The 19,176-nt window shown below is 42.6% G+C and overlaps 1 protein-coding gene across 2 annotated transcripts; it reads right to left on the bottom strand.

Annotated features, from left to right (window-relative positions):
• Window positions 1-1,571: 1,571 nt before the first annotated feature.
• ankrd28b (ankyrin repeat domain 28b) lies at window positions 1,572-18,670 on the bottom strand. 2 transcript variants are annotated; one of them, XM_080472536.1, is made up of 28 exons: window positions 18,504-18,670; window positions 13,904-13,987; window positions 12,647-12,725; window positions 12,125-12,195; window positions 11,800-12,000; window positions 10,990-11,077; window positions 10,731-10,873; window positions 10,360-10,572; window positions 10,002-10,080; window positions 9,773-9,887; window positions 9,563-9,645; window positions 8,416-8,479; window positions 8,243-8,311; window positions 8,025-8,165; window positions 7,754-7,865; window positions 7,629-7,655; window positions 7,152-7,226; window positions 6,868-7,069; window positions 6,690-6,777; window positions 6,485-6,602; window positions 5,482-5,701; window positions 5,112-5,199; window positions 4,931-5,014; window positions 4,693-4,838; window positions 4,492-4,574; window positions 3,476-3,558; window positions 3,243-3,334; window positions 1,572-2,238 (listed from the first exon to the last, which is right to left on the bottom strand). In XM_080472536.1, the coding sequence occupies exons 1-28, from the start codon at window positions 18,528-18,530 to the stop codon at window positions 1,952-1,954; spliced, it is 3,162 nt and encodes a 1,053-aa protein (XP_080328662.1). In that variant the 5' UTR covers window positions 18,531-18,670; the 3' UTR covers window positions 1,572-1,951. The 2 variants fall into 2 exon arrangements, with proteins under 2 accessions (XP_080328662.1, XP_080328661.1); XM_080472535.1 differs by lacking the exon at window positions 18,504-18,670 and adding an exon at window positions 14,149-14,621.
• Between the last annotated feature and the right edge of the window lie 506 nt (window positions 18,671-19,176).

Below are 19,176 nucleotides of genomic sequence, written 5' to 3' on the forward strand. Positions count from 1 at the left end.
TACAAGCCAATCACAGGAGGTGATTTGTGTGACGTCACCCAGCGCCGTTTTGCCTCAATGAAACAAGAAACCAGCACTTCATAATAACTTTCTATTTTCTTCAGGTTTCCCTTAACATACTAACGAAAGTAAGAATGACAACCAACCAATACGAAAACAGAGTTTTGCAAAATATTGTATTAGATGTTTATTGTATTGGAGTTTTAGAATTCTAAATGTATATATAGTTACATTACCAAATAACAATGTACAGATTGTGTGTTGAAATATCCATTCGTCTTCTATTCCACTTTATCCTGTTCAGGGTTGCCGGGGCAGGATAGACCCTGGACAGGTCGCCAGTCCATCACAGGGAAAACGCACAGAGAGGCAACCACACACACTCACACCAAGGGGCAATGGCATCACCAATTAACCTCACATGCAGGTTTTTGGACTGTGGGAGGAAAACCTCACTGACACAAGAACATGCAAGCTCCATTCGGAATGGCCTGGCTGGTATTTGGACATTTGAGAGTAGTGTGTGTATATATATATCATAGTTGTTTCGATAAGGCCTACACCAAGTGCATCAAGTTAATTCAAGGCAAAACCCCATGAAAGACTCACATTCAATATTAAATAACTCATTTCTTTATTACTCATAAAATATACAGCAATCTCAGTACTGAAAGAATTCATTGGAACTTTGAATTCACAGTCAATTTCTATATACACGCTAGTTTCATTCTTCTTCGAGGAAAAGCAAGGAAAAGAAAAAGAAAAAAGAACTCCTTTTCACTCTGATGGACCGAGCAAACGTATTGTACATATTTCCAGTTAAAAGGATTCTCCAACAGACAGAAGTGGGATTTAATTTTTTTTTTTTAAATTAATGTCTAATCGAGTGGTTTCTTATTGTCAAAATTAAAGCAATTAAAACCTGTCAACGTACATTTGACTACCAGAAGAGCAAAGAATATTCAGACCAAAGAAAATCAAAACGCCGCCCTCTCATTGGTTTACAGTGTTTGTCGTCACGACGCTGAGCGACGAGAACTCAGGATTGGATCAGTGCTTATCACAAGTGTTTAAATACTTACCTAGTGCGCATCACTGTACTGTCACAGCTGCCTCTATAAACCCGCGTCTTCTCAGTAACTAATGAAGGCACAAAATTAACACATAAAAAGAAACCCAAAGTACACAAATAATTTATTCTTCAAAGACTAAACCGCAATGGACAGGTCAATATACAAAGGTGGGGTGGATCGACTTAATAACCCGGTGCACATATCAAATGTTTGGAACTTACTCAGGCCAGCAAGTCAGGTTTTCTTCTTCTTTTTTGAAAGACATATAAATGGGTATATTAAAATCTTGATTTAAAAAAATAAATGTTTTGCCCCTGTATGACTGACAGACTTGAGAAACAAGTGCAGTCTGACGAATGTAGTGTGCGAATATCAGCCAATGAAAAATGACCCACCCACCCGCCCTTTAATCTCCACTAACTGATGAATAGAAACACCTCAGTGAGTGTCAGTGCTGCAAATCGAACATGGTTGTTGTTTTTTTTTTTTTTGTTTGTTTGTCTGTCTGTTTTTGGTCCCTGCTGGCTCAGCTCTCCGTAAAGTGCGACCGCCCCTCTTCAGCATGTTATTGCTGTGAACAGGTTTTTCCTCGTCTCCCCAACAAGTTTCCAGAAGTCCGTTTTGGGTGACGCAGTGGTTACAGAGGTTCTGGGATGAGCTGGAGGACACGCAGTGCTGGATGACTTCGGGATGAATGTGGGCCAGCCTGCTGCACCTCGTCCCTCACTCGCTCTGACGAGGAGGAGGAAGGGGGGGGACTCTTAAGGCTCCTGCGGGGGCTTGTGTCTCACTCTGCCCTCCCAAGCTTGCGGTGGGTGATTTCTTTTAAGACACAGTGTGTGTGTGTATTTATGCATTCGTCACTTCCTCCCCGTATCTCAATACGTCTCAGAGTCCGAGTCATTGAGCTCCTCGTCTTTGTAGAAGCCGTCGTGGTGGCTGATGTTGTTGAAGCTGCAGTAGGAGCTGTGCTCGCCGCGCAGCGTCGGGAGGCTGTCGAAGGTGACGCTCTTGGAGGGGCTGGTGGTGTAGTGGTTAATGGCACTGAAAGGGAGGGTGGTGGGCGCCGGGGTGCAGGGGGACACAGGCATCATGGTGGCCAGGATGAGGGCGAGGCAGTCTGCAACGTCTTTGTTGGGGGCGCAAGCCAAGGCGGGCGTGTAACCTGCGGAGGTGGCGTCACGTTAGTGTCACATACACCAGAATCAGTGCACAGCTTCAGTATCGTCAATGCAACTCTTCAACTATAGAGACAAATAGCATGTGGTAGATTTAGGGCTACAATTCAATTAAAAAAAAGTTTTTACTTCAAACATAAATAGTCGGAAAACTGAAAAACTTCTAACACATGTTCAAAGAAGAGGTAAAAGTAGCTTTTGAATGCCTGATCAATTTATCAACTTCTAAAAAAAAAATTAAAAAAATCACCTTTCACTTATTCAATCTCATTATAACCACTCACCGCAAGAAACAACATTGAAAAACAATGAAACATTTTCTTTACATATTTAAACATATACATCTAACTAAAAATCTAATAATGACCAATAACACAAAACCAGCCAATAGTGTGATAAGATTCGATCCATTATCGTAATAACACTTTGGCAATATTGCAATAGATTATTGCATGATTTAAGTAGTAGTAAACAAGACTTCTCTTGGAAATCAAACCTTTTTTTTGCAGATTTTGTGCAGTTTGTGTAAAATAGGTAAAGTGGGCAGGATAGTTGTCAATCATTTGTGTTCTCTCAAGCACTCAGCCATGACTAAATTTTATTTAATTTGTTTTTACCATTTAATTACATTTTTGGCAGGTTCTTAGTAATCGGCTTTATTACTTTTAAAATGGCAAAAATTATTACGTTACTGGTCGCGTCCGGAGCTTTTGCTGCTCTGGAGTTTAAGTCTGGGAAAACTCTCAAAAGACAGTTTTTAAAATTCAGCCTAACAAAACTACTCCGTAGGTTTGCGCTTCCTCGAGTGGTTGTGTCCATCAACTCATCCAGTTCAGCCAGTGTAACGATACAACTTCAGCTGGAAATACAGAGTGGGCCCACAGCTCTTTGTAAGAGTAGTTTTGCTTGAGTTGGTCCTTCACTGCTTCGGTTTCCAGTGACAACAGCACTCCCCATTCCAGCTTAAATGTGGAAGCAAAACTGAATTTACCGTTTTCGTCAACTGCAAGGACACTGGCTCCCTTGGCGAGCAGCTCTTGTACCACCACAGTGAGGCCGTTTCTCGCAGCCACGTGAAGAGGCCTTGAAAAGAAAGATGCATCTCAGATGTGCCGACAGGTTAACCTGTTCTTCAATGACTCAAATCTACACGATAATCCAACAACTCGGAGCCATCAGTCAAAAGGCAGCGAGAGATGCTAATGCGACGTGAGGAATACGTACGTCTGTAAGGCGGCGTTTGTGGCATTTATGAGGTTTCTGTCTGTAATCTTCTCCAATATCAACAAGGCACTGGTTTCATGTCCCTGAAGGAAGAAGGTACAGGAAACAGAATTACAAACATGTGCATGATGCTTTTGACAAACAAATATGGTATAATTTAATATTGTTCAACTACAGAAGCCTGTTTTAAGGATGTATTTTCTAAATTAACAAGTCATAACCCTACGAAAATATGTTTTGAACATAACAGGTTTACATGAAAAATATTTTTTTCCTTTAAATTAATGAGATTGGTTGAGATGCTTTAGTCTTCTGAACCTGCTTGTTATAGAATTGACTAGATTAGTCCAAAAAACAATAGCATGATCTTTTTGACAACATGTCAGGTTAAACCCTGGTACAGCAAGTGATCGTATTTGGTCATTTGTGTATCTCTTTGTTTTTAAATAGTAAACAGTAAATATGAGAACATGGGCCGAAATGTATGACATATGGGTTATTTTTGTATTTCTTACAGTAGCATGGATTCCAGAATGGTTGGCCTATCTACTTTTTGCAAAGCATCTACTCCCAGTAAGTGCACCTGTTTGATTTGATGTAATCATCTAGAAAATTCTGAAGAAAAGTTATCTACTTTCAAACACTCAATAAGTCTAGTAACTTGTATTCATAGGTCTTTATTTCTTGTTTGTGAAGAACATGCAGGGCGGGAGCGACATAAAGCCCTTTGACAAATTTCTTAAGCAAGAAAAGTTGAATTATGTGTGATTATCATGACACACTGGAGCAGATTTGATGGTATGATTAGCATGCAGTGGTGCATCTGATCACACTTGAAGTTAAACCCAAACAGAATCAGAAACCTCTTCAAGCATTTCCTGTTTAGATACACAAATGTACCAAAATATATTAAAGAAAAGCCAATAAAACGTGACTTGTTATTCCAGATGAATAATGCAATTGCTTTACTTTTTGTAAATGTAAGTATGCAACAGTGCCACCACCTGGATACCCACCTTACTGCAGGCCAGATGAAGCGCAGTGTTTTTCACAGCATCCTGTAGAGTCAGATCTGCCTTGGCGCTGCTCACCAGCAACTCTGAGACGGGCAAACGCAGGAAAGACAAACCTATTATTTCAGTCCGGCACATTTTATTCGAGCAACACCGATCAGTACGTCCTTCTGCGATATGTTTTGAGTGGGGAAGCATACGCACCCACAGCATTGGTCTGGCCGTTCTCGGCGGCCATCATGAGTGGAGTCTTCCCTGCAGCGTCCACACAGTTGACCTGAGCATTGTGGCTCAGCAGCAGCTGGAGGCACTCCACGTGGTCAGTGAACGCAGCGGCATGCAGGGGAGTCCTTCATGAAATTGCATGAGAACAGATTATGACCCTTTACAAAATATCAGAGGCCAAAACCAGTTGCGCTTGTATTGGTAGGACTGTGTTTACCTGTTTTTGCCGTCTTTAGCGCTGACGATGGCGGGGCCTAGAGTGTCTATCAGCATCTCTGCAGCACCTTCATTATCGTGGATCCTGAAGGAAGGGATGAGAGAAGAAACAGTTGTATAATTGCTTCCTGATTTTGTCCTTGCATGCATCGATTGGGACAGAAGACGGCTCAGGATCTTACACAGCACAGTGGAGGGGGCTGAATGAATTGCCTTCGGCCTTGTGAAAAACCTCTTGTTCCAGCAAAACCTCCACACATGTATCGTGACCTGCGGTGAGAAAGAAGAAAGAAAAAAAAAAAAAAGGTAAAAAATCTCAGCTCTATTAACACATTATCATCTAAATATTTCATCATTTTCCATCAAGGTGCAAAAATAAAAACAAAAAAACCCCAAATAATTGTGCATGACCATTCTAAATAGATTTACTTGAGTGCTTATCATACTCATGACAACATGCTCGCGTCAAGGACGTACACGACTACACACAAAATGTACATTTCCGTAACAGTATTGATTGTCTTAAGAGGCGTTTGACCCTCTTCTCTGTACCATTGTAGCAGGCCCAGTGCAGTGGGGTGTAGCCTTGGTTGTCTGTTAAGACGGGGAGTGTTTCCACAGATTGGGCAGCATGCAGAAGGCCTCCCAGTACCCCCAAGTGTCCGAACGCCGCCGCCAGGTGGATTGGCGTGCGCCCTTTACAGTCTCGCACCAGAAAGTTGGCGTTGTGTTGAAGCAAGGCCTCCACACATTCTTCATGACCGGTCACAGCCTGTAGACAGGAAACACTTTAGTCCAAAGGGTGTCAAACAAAAGGTGCATGGACAAAAATCGTCCATCAGTTATTACATGCTTACAATAGGATGTTAAATCTTTGTCCCAACTTGATCTGTTCTCAGTTTTAACAGCTTCAAACAGCTGCATATTACATGCCGTGTGGTCACATTGCATTTCTGATGACTCCTCAGTATAAAACCTGTTTTCAGAACTTGTGTACAGACACAGATCTAAGCAGGCGATATATCCCACAGTACATGGTTTAAACTTTCTTTACATCAGCATATATTACAAAAATGGAAGCAAGGACAGGAATCCCCTTTTCAGGAACTAAAAAAATATACCACACATACAGACCCTTTCCAAAAAATCTGAGTATTATGGACGTTTATTTCCATATTGTAATTCAAAAAGTTCAACTTTCATAGATTACAGATTCAGGGCCCACAATTGATACGATTTCAAGTATTTATTTGTTTATTTTGACATAATTTGGGCTTCCTGTTCATCCAGTTTTTCAATGTGACAAGATTTTGAGAGAAACAACATATGGAGTTCATGAAGTTTAAAGTTTGAAGACGGATTAAAACTTACAACTGGCATGTGTACTGTGAACGCCATCCAAAATCAAAACTAAAAGGTTTTTAATCGAGGCTGTTGCGACTTGCTGTAAGTACATTTTTGTTCAGATGAACAGAAACTTCCATTGTGAAAGTCATTAATTTGCACAAGCCCCTTATGAATAACTTAATGCGTGAGAATAGTGGCGTCCCCTTACTCCTCTATGCAGGGCCGTCCTGCCCCACTTGTCTTTGGCTTCAACACTGGCTCCTTTATTCAGCAGGGAATACACACAATCTGTGTGTCCACTCAGGACCGACAGCATCAGAGGGGTCCTACAAGACAACAGGTGACAACATCAGCATTTACCGTGGAACAGCAGAGGAGGGGGAAAAATAAATACAAATTCCCTTTTTACTTACTGTCCATTCCCATCTTGAATATCTACTGCACTTTGTAGATCAGCATTTCCAATAAGCAAACGCAAACATTCTGAATGACCATTTGTAGCTGCAGGAGAAAACAGACCCTCTGTATTACTCATTGCGCATCACATTTGAATTTTAAATTGTAGATATGGTGATGTTTATGAGGCTCCACCTGCAGCGTGAATAGGGGTTCGCTTCAAGGTGAAATCTTTGACGAGTATGGAGGCTCCCTGGTTGATCAGGACGTCCACACACTCCACGTGACCTTTGAAAGCAGCCAAGTCCAGAGGCGTACGTCCTTGGCCGTTTCTCACGTCTAGATCCAGCAGAGACTGCACCAGGACCTCCATCGCCTGATGGTGACCGTGGTACGCCTAGAAGGTGAATCCCACACGGGGAAGTCGAGATTAATGACGTGTATTTGGAGGCGGGTAAAGAGAGCGAGGCGTTACTCACAGCAAGGTGCAGGGGGCTGACGGGCGCTCGGACGTCAGAGTCATTCAGGAGGTCCGTCCCTGAGGTTTCCATGAGCTGCAAAACAAAACATATTAAAGATTCGATTGAATCATTTTTAATCTCGTCTCCATGGGTTTGTTTTCAAGCCTCCATTTCTCTCCCTGTCAAGCCCAGTGAAATTTTTTGAATGACTCATCCCGTGCTCGCAGGCGTTCGCTAATGCTTCATCCATTAAGACAGATGACATGCAACTTAACGCGTCTCTTCTGCATCAACTGCAGTGCTGGCTTCAGATCACAAGACATGCTAACAGCATACAATTAGATTTGGGGAAAACAGCCCCTAAAGTAAAGGTTTTTACTGGAATTTGAATAGATATATATGGAAATGCCACAACTCTCTGACACCGCTTCACAGTTAATATATACGTGCGCTGGTGGAAAAATGTCCAGTGAAATCCAGTGTGAATCCACTCACCACATCCAGGGGGGTTTCACTTGCAATCTGTGACAGAACGCAGGGGAAAGGTCAAAGCGTTAAACATGACTTTAACAGAAGCAGCTGAATGATGCATGCCATATGCTGGGGACTGAAGCGCTCACCAGCTCAAGACATAGACGATGGCCGTACGCCGAGGCGTAGTGCACTGTGTTGTAGCCCTGAATGTCCCGGATCCCTGGATGTGCATCATTTCTCAGTAGATATTCCAGGCACCTTAAGACACAACAAACGAGACCTTGTCAAGGGAACAATATGCTGGCTTTTCATGTTAAACCGTTAAGTCAGCAAAACCGATCATTCATGATCTTTCATCCACAAAAACATCAGCCGACACCTCCATGAGGAAAACTGAGTTTTCAATGTGCTACTAACTTTCCATCTGTGTCGGAGGCAGCGGCGTAGTGGAGGGGACTGCAGCCCCGCTCGTCCAGGTCGTTGACGCTGGCCCCCGAGCCCACCAGAGCAAACAGGCACTGGTAGTTACAATTGGCAGCGGCGTAGTGCAGCGGGGTCCTGGAAAAGCAAACATGGCTTGGGTCCTTGTTCAAATTTCACTCTTGATGCAAATAAACCTTTAAAATTGTACAAACCTGCCAAAGCTGTCCTTTCTGTTGAAGTCCGCCCCGGTGTTGAGGAGAAGATTGAGACATTCCAGGTTTCTGAGGAGGTGACGGAGATTTATTGCAGCAAAGAAATCATTAACCAGCTCAGCATCTACATCACAACCGATGCCAGTAATGTCATGAATCTGTCCTGTACTGACCCTCCTGCCGCTGCAGCGTGTAAACAGGTCCTTCCAAAGTCATCCGGAGTGTCAATATCAAAACCTGCACAGAGGAAAGGAATGTCAGCAAAATAATGCACACATGACTGTGTAGTGTTCACACTTGGGGTGAAGTTGGCTGCTTACCAGCCGAGAACTCAAATTGTTCATAAATTGTTAAAAAAAGAAATCGGCTACGTTACGCTCCTCAATTAAGATACACAAGAAAAAACAAGCGCCGAACAGTCCTGTTCCACGATTTGTCCGTCTTACAGCTACAATCCCAGTCGAACTGCACGAGAGCGCATTGTGAGGCATATTAAGAACTCATCAAGTGGGCTTGATCTGCTTGTGTGGTCAATAACAACAACAAAAGAAAAATTCCATTTCAACTGGAGCAAATGTGACGAGCATGAACACACCCCTCAAAGTGTGTGAGATTTTACTGTACAGATGTGCTGCAACCTTTTGGACTTAAAAAGAGAAAACGTCATTATCAGCGACTGGGGAGTTGTTGTGCGAGAATCTCCAGAGTTAGAATAAGCAAAGAGTTCTAGTTGTTCTTGATACTTGGAATTTCTGCGCCGTTTGCAGCGTTGAAGAGCAGAAGGTCTAAAAAGTTTCCCAATTTTAATATTAAGATAGAATTAATGACACCGACTTCTATTTTCAACACACACCGACAGTATTTCGATGTTTAGCACTTGTCTTATCATAACGTTCTCCATCAGACTGCTGTACTTTAGTCAGGAAGTAGTTAAATCCTCTCATGCACACATAAACAGCAAATTTCTAAAGATTTAAATCGTCTGGCAAATTTCTATATCTACGATTTATAAGCAGATTTAAATGTATTAACATATTTGATTTAATTTGATCAGCAACTCATTAAGATCAGTGGTTGAAGCTCAACAGGTCGCATTTTGCGAGATTTTCAAACCGACTTTATATCGAGACTTACCAGTAAGCGTGTTTCATATCAAGCCCTAAAACCTTTTACTGAAGGACGTCTTCAGCAATTTAGCTTAAGCTTATATAATTTAACCCATTCGAGCGACAAGTAGCGCAGTCATTTTATAGTTATGCTGTTGGTAACATCGACTTCCCTGGAATGCTACAAACCTTAAGAAAGAAACCTTTTCCTCACCTGAAGACAGGAGCTTGCGGCAGCAGTCGGAGAATCCACTGAGAGCAGCCAGATGCAGTGGAAACATGCCGTGAACCCCCCGCCTGAAAAGACACAACCATTCAGCTTGACGTCACACATAAATATTGCATAACTATACCTTTGCTTTGAAAGCCTGCAGCGCTTCCGTGGCGTACGGAGTCGAAGGAACCAGCGGGACGGTTCACTTACTTTGCCGTGTCGGCTTTGTTGGTGATGAGGGTGTTGATGAGGAGCTCGTGTCCGTATCGAGCTGCGATGTGCAGTGGTGTGTTTCCGTTCTTGTCTTCACAGTCAATCTCAGCACCTTCAGAGCGGGGAAAAAAAAACCAAACAAAAAGAAAAGTAAGCACTTTGTGGCTTTACAGTTCAGCAAGAAAAATAAAGTCGGAGGCAGCTTTTTTATTCTAAAAGAGCTCACCATTCTCAATGATTGCTTGGGATCTAGAAAACCTCCCGTGGATGGCCGTCATGTGGAGAGGAGTCTTACCATCTTTACTCTGAAGTGACAGAAGAAATTAAGTGATATCGCAACATGGTAGGTCAACATCTCGAAGTTATAAACCGACATCCACAAAATACAATGAAAAAAGTACATTTTTGTTTAACATCCCTATAATTTTAGATGAGACATTTTAATCGGTTATGTTCTTCAAGTTTGATGGTAAATGATGAAAATCAAACATACATATTTATTTTAATGTTTAATAATATCATCCAAGCAATGAGAAAATATGTGAATGCTGAAATTGAATTTCCTTAACTCCTTTTTAACCGACCTTGATGTTGACATCGGCCCCGTTGCACACCAGCAGCTCGAGGCACAGCGCTCCGTGGCGTGAAGCTGCAGTGAAATGCAGCGGTGCGAAGCCCTTCTCGTTGACCTGGTTGACGTTGGCGCCGCACTCTATGAGCTCGTTCACGACCACGTCCTGCCCGTTGTAGCAGGCCACGTGCAGAGGCGTGTTGCCATATGCATTGGGCTCATTGATCTAAACGCCAAAGGAAACAAAGCAGCCATGACACAGCTATTGGGATCAAAACAAAGGACGGCCAACAGTCAATGCAGAGCGATCTTTTTAAATACCTCTGATCATAAGATCTAGGAGAGTTTGTAGTGTAAAGACAATACGTTTTGAAGGCAACTTACATCCACCCCCAAGTCCAGGAGGTATTTGACAACACTGATCATGCCACTCGATGCGGCTGCATGAAGGGGAGTGTAAGATTTCTTATCTTTGCAGGCCACCTCAGCTCCATGAGAAGCCAGAAGCTTCACTACCTCTATGTGACCTGAAGACCAAAAGACATTGACTTCATTGCATGAACAGCCACAATGTAAGTATCAACATTTAAACTTCTTTTTAATCTAAATTCTTGTGGCTTTTGACAAACAAGAGGAACTTTACCCATATAAGCTGCCCAGTGGATTGCACGGCGATCCTTCTTGTCAAAAGCATTGATGTTGGCTCCTCTGGACAATAGGAGCCTCACCATCTAGCAAGAAAGCAAACGAAGAAATGAGAGAAAAAATAAGGGAACCTCAAAAACTGAACACTACTGATGTCAGCCTGCAGCCTTTCAATACACTGTAAACATTGTGTTCAATGCCTCAATACTGGAGCCACTGGACATGTCGTTTACTGAACATGTCATGTTGCCAAGCTTGATTGAAGCACATTACAGTAATAATACGGCTCATTCCCTGTAAGTCCTCAGCAAATACTTGTAAGATGAACATTCCTGGACTCTTCGACTCAACACCATACGGTGTCTTACTGAAATATGAATGTAAAATTAAAAGCCGTTTCTAAATACCCAATGTAGATTAAATAAACAAAGACTATTTTTGTTGATGTTCAGGTTTGGCCAGGACTAGATTCCCAGATGCGAAACCTCTCAGCAGAACTACGGGGTAATTCACTGTCAGCACAGGCTTCATGCATAAACGGGCAAAAATGCAATTGTTGCAACAGTTGCACACGGAACAATGGCCATTATTACGAGGCGAGCTGGGACTTCCTGTTAGTAAGAGGAGATCGGGAATTTGAACAAAAAAAAAAAAAAAAAGCTCAAGCCTAACGTGAGAGGCTGCAAATAAAAACAATACACGTGGTGTCTGGGTGGAAAGATCCTCATTCTGAGTAAAAACCTGTTCAATTAAAACAACTCATATCGAAGGATTTGCTCTTGTAAGTGGAGGAAACATAACTAAGTACCTCCAAATGGCCACTGAAGGCTGCGTGGTGCAGCGCGGTTCGGCCGGCTCGGTCCGACACGTTCACATTACTAAGTAGCGGGACGAGGGCTTCGGCACAGCGGACCGCCTTATTGGCTGCGGCGATGTGGAGCGGCGTCTGCCAGTTCTTGTCTCGAGCGTTTACATCAGCCGAGTGTTTTAGTAACACTTGGACGGCCTCCTGCGAGAAAACGTACCATGTCATTTCAAGCTCCACGTCGCAGGGGTGTGTAAAACAGCATGCGGAGGTGTGTGTGTGTGTGTGTGTGTGTGTGTGTGTGAGAGGGAGAACCAGAGGACCGTACCTCGCTGCATGAGGCCACGGCCCGGTGCAAAGGTGTGAGCCACTTGTTATCTTTGGCGTTTACTCTTGCACCTACAAGTCAGAGGACACCAGCTGTCAGACCATTAAAAAAATCACAGTTTCCAACATTTAGAAAAGAGTGCATGTAACTTTGTGGGATACAAAGACGTTAACTGTCTGGAGGCATTTCAACTTATTGATTTCAAAGGTGTCATTATGCTTTTAGACAAAAAACACTGAGGAAAAGGGGGAACAATTTGCCCGAGGTAATTGCCAATGTGAACATCATGAACTTCCCGAAACAGTAACCACATCATTTTATGCTCATTCATGCGACTGAACAAATGAACAACTAACTCAGGCCATTTCACACATAAACTCTCCGGAGGCATGAAAACACTCAGCATTTCTATTCTGGAAAACGCCGCCAGTGTTTGCTACTTAAAGCATTTTGCTTTCAGACGGATGTCTGTAAGTTGGGTATTATTCCTCAAGAGAGAAAAAAATCTTTTAAGAATCCAACCTGAAAGAATCAGCAGCTCGATGATTTCTGCATCCCCGAGATAGGCGGCAGCATGTAACGGAGTCCTCTTCTCATTGTCCTGGAGTAAGTGAACAGAAACATACATTGCTGTGAAAAGAAATGACCCAGCGTGCACTTAATATTTTACAAAAGGTTTGGGCTGGTGTACTATAATGCCACTCATCCATCGTGTAATACCTGCAGGGAGGCGTCCGATTGGGTTTAAATTTAGATCCCGGTTTCAAGTGAAAACACTTTGATTTTGCATTTTGGTTTCAGAAAAGTTTTGTGATTACGTGGCAAAACGATGTCCATTTACACGGAAACGGTAGATTGGAGAGTACACGGACATTTGTATGGACAGCCGACTAAGTTGGAATGCTCTTACGATGACTGAACTATAACCTACCAAGTCCCAGGAGAACATGGCGTCATGACACTCTGGAGGAGGCCATTGTTGTTATTGCCCATCTACTTACGCGTGTGCAGAAGAACTGTTTACTAAGGCCATGGTGCGCATGTGCAGTATCAGTGTTTTAAAAATAGTTGCACCTTGTAAGGCCTTTTCTATGGCTCTGAGCACCGTTGTCGTGTAAACAGACCCAAAGTTTTTCGTTTTCCCTTAAAAATGTTGTCGCGTTAATAAGACCTTACTCTGAATAACAGGAAAACAACGCAAAACACCAGCAAGTGCCTACTAAGAACAAGCTTCATGAAGAAGAATTTAAGTATCCTGGAAGTGAAGGTGATTTATTTCCTACTGACTCACTTTGTAATTTACACTAAGTGATAAAAATGCCATTGTTTAAAGCAGCTTTTCCCCCCTCCACACCAGCCTAAAATATTTGCATAGCTCCGTTTATCTTCCACTCGTTCTCCAGGTTTGACAGGAAAATATTGGCTTTTGACTCTTACCATGTATACAGTGACACAGTGTCGACAATCGCAACTCACGGCACAAAGTGGGTCAAACAACAAACTCAGAAAAGCCTTCCAGTGAAGGAAGGTACAAAGCGGCCTTATTTTCAAACAACCCCCCCCCAGTAGAGCAGTAAAAGTGAGGAATGCAATAAAATAAGCAGAGCTAGATCATGCAGTGGAACTGTAAAAACCAACCATGTGCCTCTGTTTGGTACTCAGCAGCTACAAACTGAAAGTGCTGCACGGGGCCTTTCAAGGACAGTGGTATTTAACTTTCTGTGGTTATGCATGAACGGTATGAGGAAAGAAATGAAGACGGGCGACTGTTGGTTTTACCTGTGCATTTACATCCTCCTTTTTAAATATGAGTGAGCGTACTTCATCCGGGTCCACATTGAAGATAGCTTTCAGCAAAGCAGGCTGTGGAAGAAAAGAAAAGAAAGAAAAGAAGACTAAAGTAAATTTCAGTATGTACCCGGCTGACGTGTGAGTGACACTATCTCACACATTTGCATATAATTTTCAACGTGACAACATGGTTTCAATGCAAATAATAGTCAAAATGGAGAAAACATTCAGACCTTTGGAGTCGGAAAAAGTTCAGTATATTCATCATCAAGCACCACAATACACACACGACTCATTTCTTCAGACAGCAAATATTCTTTGATGAAATAGTCAAAAGAAAAAAGAAAAAAAAAGGGCACAAACTTAAGTAAAACAAGTTTAAGGTTTGTCTGAGGAAACTATGGACCTGTGCCACACGTTAAAGTGTGATGATGGCTCTGTGTTAATCTCAAACACAGAGCTAAATATTAAATCTCTAAATGAACACAGGTCTGGCTGAGAGCTCCAATCTAAACAGGTGCTGCTCATCTTCTCTGTGCCTTCAGGCAGATGTTAACAAGTTAGATCTCCTTTGAATCTTCAGAGAGTAAAGATGCAAAAAAAAAAAAAAAGAAAAAAGTCCTCAGCTTCTCCAGCATATCCACAAAACGCTTTCAAGATAAAAGCGAAGGGAAAGTGGTAACTGTTGACGTCCTCTGTGAAGTCTGACTCATGTCAATCCTGCCTGGGATTCTTCAATAGCTGTTAAATTTAGCCCCTCCCTCCTTTGGGGTGCAAGAACAGTGAAATAAACCAATGCATCTGACACAGCTTGAGATGTGTCAAACAGGCTGCGCATGACGGTATCAATATCTGAGATTCTATGACTAATTGTGTTTTCAGAACATGGAACTGAAACTGAACTTGGCATAGACTTCTTTTTGACAACGAAACACTCGTCACATCCCTGCAGAGCAGATGACAGGAACTGTTCGCTTCAAACACTCAGGCCTCGTTCACACAATTCAAGTGAAAACGCTTCGTTTTTGGTCGAGAAGATAAGTTTTGTGTTTACGCGGCATCGTTTTCAGAACCATTTTGCCCATTCGCACTGAAACAGCAGAAATGCTGAAAACAACGTAGTTTTCATGTTGCGTCACTAGCACAGGGAACAATACGCTATAAAAATTAACAATGGGAATACACGGACATTCATATGGACAGATGACCAAGTTGTATTGTTACTACGGTAACTGTCAACTATAGAACCACCAAGGCCCTGGAGAATATGGACTGGGCGCCATACTACTCTGGAGGCCGCCATTGTTGTTATCCTCCATCTACCCACGCATGTGCAGAAGAACTATTTACTATTTACTTGTATGCACAGTGCTTTCCCCCACTTACATGGAGAATCTTCAAAAAATTTGTGTTTTCATGGGCTCCGAGCTGCTGTTGTCGTGTAACTGGATCCCAAAAATGCAAAAAAAGTTTTTCACTTGAAAAACATTGCCATGTAAACAAGACCTTAAATAATAGGGGGACTGGAAATACAGCCCACAGGGCAGAAGGTACAGTGCTACATACAGGAAGAACACAACAGAAAACATACAGACATAAAAGAAGTCCCTGCTATTCCAAGTATGTTCACTCGAAGGGTGATCTGGTAAATACAAAACAGAGATCCAGAACTGAACAGCAGATGGCTGTAATGTTAGTCATAATGCAGATTCTAACTAAAACGTTGCTCACATAATCGTGCTAGCAAGAAGCCCCACTATTAGGCAAGTGTGTGAAAACATGCAAACTCAACACACGTCTGCCTTTTTTTAATTACCGTACATCCCCTCTCTTCAAACCTTTGCACTACTGTTTTATCTCTCATCAAATTCATGTGGAAACTGTGCAGAGATCAGTCTCCCAATAAAAAACTCAGGAAATGTGTAATTCAGAGTAATAACTGGCCTCCGTGTGTCACATTGGAAAGCTCAAGACTGCTGCACTCCCCTGCCTCATCCAACACCACAACACCAGCATGGAGCCTTTGATCTGGCCGTTTTCCATCGGCCTGTGGGGAGAGGCTGGTTTGGCCGGGGACAGCAGCGAGTGGAGGGGATCCCTTCCAGATGGAACATTCCTGGCTTTCCTTAAAACTTAACTCTTCCCTCACTTTGGACAAGTTTCAAGTTGCTGCCACAATCAAAAGTAGTTTCTGGGGAGCAGCTGTGAATCGTTTTGATAGGGGTTGTCAGCCGAGATGTGACGTCGCACTCGCGTGTCAAGAGAGCAATCGAACCCTCTGAATGAGCATCGTGCAGCCGCGTATCCAAAACAAAGCATCACATGAAGAACCTGGAGGATCCGGTTACACACTGTGCAAAAAGGACAACAGGTTTTAAAATTGCTTGCTCGTGTTTTCTTTGAATGAAAGCTGCAGTGCATTGGAGATTATTTGCTTAATTCAAGTCATGGTGGAAGTGGCTTGGAGCTGATCCCAGCAGTCTATCAGCAAAGGAAGGGTACACTTATATTCACACGTATGTGCAATTTCAGGCTCACCAATTAACCTCCAATGCATGTTTTCAGGCTGTGGGGACAACCAGAGTACCCACTTATACAGGGAGAAGATGCAAACTCCACCCAGAAAGGCCTCAAAGCCCAACAGACTCGTGCCGGGGGATCTTATCACTGTGAGGTGAGAGTGTTAACCACCATACCACTGCATGGCCCCCGTTTTTCATAGATTTCTGATTGGAAAAAAAACAACACAAATTGATTATTAACAAAATTAGCGAGGAGTAGAAAGACCCCAAAAACTTATTACCTTCAAACCTTTGACGTTTAAAAGGTAACTAGTCGCCAGTTGCAGTTTGTACAGCTTTGCAAGTGATTAATAGTTTATATGGTATATGTTGAGCCACATGCTTCTGACAGGACCAACTATGAATCAACCTTTTTCATCCTAATGCTCTACTTTCAAAAATACTTTTATGGGTAACAACTTCAGCTGGAAGATTAAAAAAAAAAAGAAAAGAAAAAAAGAATAGATTTAACGGGAAACCCAAAACTTTCCAATAGCTGATAGTAATAACTTGAACACACACGCAAGACTAATGCTGAAACCAATGACGCTAGAGGAAGAGTGATTGGAGCTAAGAAGTGCTAAAACCTTCAAAACAAGGTAATGGGGTCACACGAGGCACTTCAGCAGTCAGATCGACGATAAACAGCAAGACAAAATGCACCGTTGCCATCAAGAAAGCACTGCCAAACTGTTGCTTTTAAGAGGAAACAAACAAGCAAAAAAAAAAAAAAACCCCAATAGACAAGCCTCTCATTTAGCCATTACAAAGCCCATGAATGTCTGCAGGGTACAAGGAAGGATAGACGACACATTCACAAGGAGTCACTCGTGCTGCTTATACCAATGCCTTCTGCATCTCCCATTAGAATAAAAAGGGAAGGGCAAATGTGCATTTTTGCTTTTGGGTTGTCCAGTCCTGCATGAGCGGTGTAGGAGATTTGCAAGACTCTACTGTGCACCTCCTCTCCTCTCCTCATGCAAGCCAGGCTGGTTAATACAATCACCATGGAGACAGCGGCTCACAGGAGCTCACAGGAGCACGATCATTCAGCCACACAGACAATAAACGACACATGCACGTACTTATGTGACAAGAATAGCAGGCATGTGCAAAACAAAATCATTGAATGATAACAGAGAGCTATTCTTGTTTTCCACAAGTAGGTGTCAGGAGTTTAATATAGCAAATTAAAATAAAAGACACGTGTCGAATGTCGTCTCATGCATTTAACATTAGCATCGGTGCCTTCCACATTTACGTTTTAGATTTGCACTTAAAACTGTTCAAATTAGACTTAACAAACGAGGACTCACACAAAGGACATAACTTATTCATAGCGTCATTAGAAGTCTGTTATAAATTGATACACAAACCACAGATTTAGAAAACGATAAACAATAAGAATAAGCCACAGATCTTCTGTCAGATCCCTGCTTCTGTCCTGCACATCTTTAACAATACAACTCCAGGTTGTGTTCACATGTTTCACAGCTGACTCCAACGATTCCAGGAACCGCTGCAAACATATTGATGTGTCACAACCACTAAAATCAGCAGATCGTGTAATGCCGCTGTGGCAATCACCTCACACCTCATTGCGGAGATTTACGGGTAATTATTAGAGCTGTAAGCGGATCTTCAGCCCTAATTTAGTGGCGTTTTGTCTCGTTGTGCTAACAGACCACTTCCCCAGATGAGCAGCTCGTAGCATGTCACGCAGGCTGCGGCTACTTGCTGGAGATAAACACTGCGAAGCTAACGTGGTCACAACTCAAAGAGTCTGCGTCTTCATGTAAACGTGATCCCGACGTGAGTACAAAAAGCGGCTCGAATCGCGCTCCTCCACCCAGCCCCCATTTCCCACGCGTGGGTGCCAGTTTATTTTCTATCCTAAAGAGAGGGGTTGATTTCAGAAAGTAGCCAAAAAAGACTCGGATTACATTCCTATGGCGGAGCTAGCCAGCTTGCTTAGCGTTAGCATAGCTCGAACTTCCATCTCCGCTCTCGGCTCAATGATCACTCACCTGGTCTCGAATTTTGAGAACCACCATATTTCTGGGATTTTAACTGTTCTCATGCAGATTCATACAGGATGTCCGTGTCAGTAGCTCCCGGTCCGCTGGTCCGCTGGAGGCCTTGCGTGGCTCTAGCTTAGCTCGCTCTGCTAGCAGCTGTCTAACCTGATGGCATGGAAGCAGACGAGCAGCGGAAACTCCATAACATTGCCGCCACCATAGTTCACCTCGCCAAAAGCCGCGACCTGATTGGTTGACAGCACGCACCGCTTTAGTGTGGGGCTTCGTGATTGGCTGCTGCGAACATCTCTGGGTGACAGACGCACTATGCTGGACGTGGTGTCATGGCCCTTTGCAAACAGCTTTAAACTATATTTGTCACATGTAGAGCATTTTTATTCAGTACAATCAAGTATTTAAATCATCCACGTCGTTTAATCCATCTTTTGAAAAGATTCCGTGCCAGCAGTGACGATTCTCACTGAGGTAAACATTGCTTTTCTACAAAACTTTAAAATTGTTAAATGTATCCTCGTTTAATTTAATGCTTTAATGCTTTTTAAAAGTTAAAAATTTTATATCCGTTTTCATTAGCTGCAAATAATTGTGTTTTGCTCTGTATTTTCCCTTTTGTAGTATTATAACATTTAAAACATTTAAAAGTTTCATCTTATTGTATACA

This window comes from Lipophrys pholis, assembly GCF_963383615.2.
Source record: "Lipophrys pholis genome assembly, chromosome: 9".
Lineage (NCBI taxonomy): Eukaryota > Metazoa > Chordata > Actinopteri > Blenniiformes > Blenniidae > Lipophrys > Lipophrys pholis.

Excerpts from the sequence above, each read along its gene's own strand:
- ankrd28b (XM_080472535.1), bottom strand. The coding sequence starts at position 14,211 with ATGAGTCGTGTGTGTATTGTGGTGCTTGATGATGAATATACTGAACTT. Across the intron at positions 7,227-7,628 it reads GTGAAACCCCCCTGGATGTG|CTCATGGAAACCTCAGGGAC; the intron begins GTGAGTGGATTC and ends TTTGTTTTGCAG. Across the intron at positions 2,239-3,242 it reads CCTTGCAGTTGACGAAAACG|GTTACACGCCCGCCTTGGCT; the intron begins GTAAATTCAGTT and ends CCACCTCCGCAG.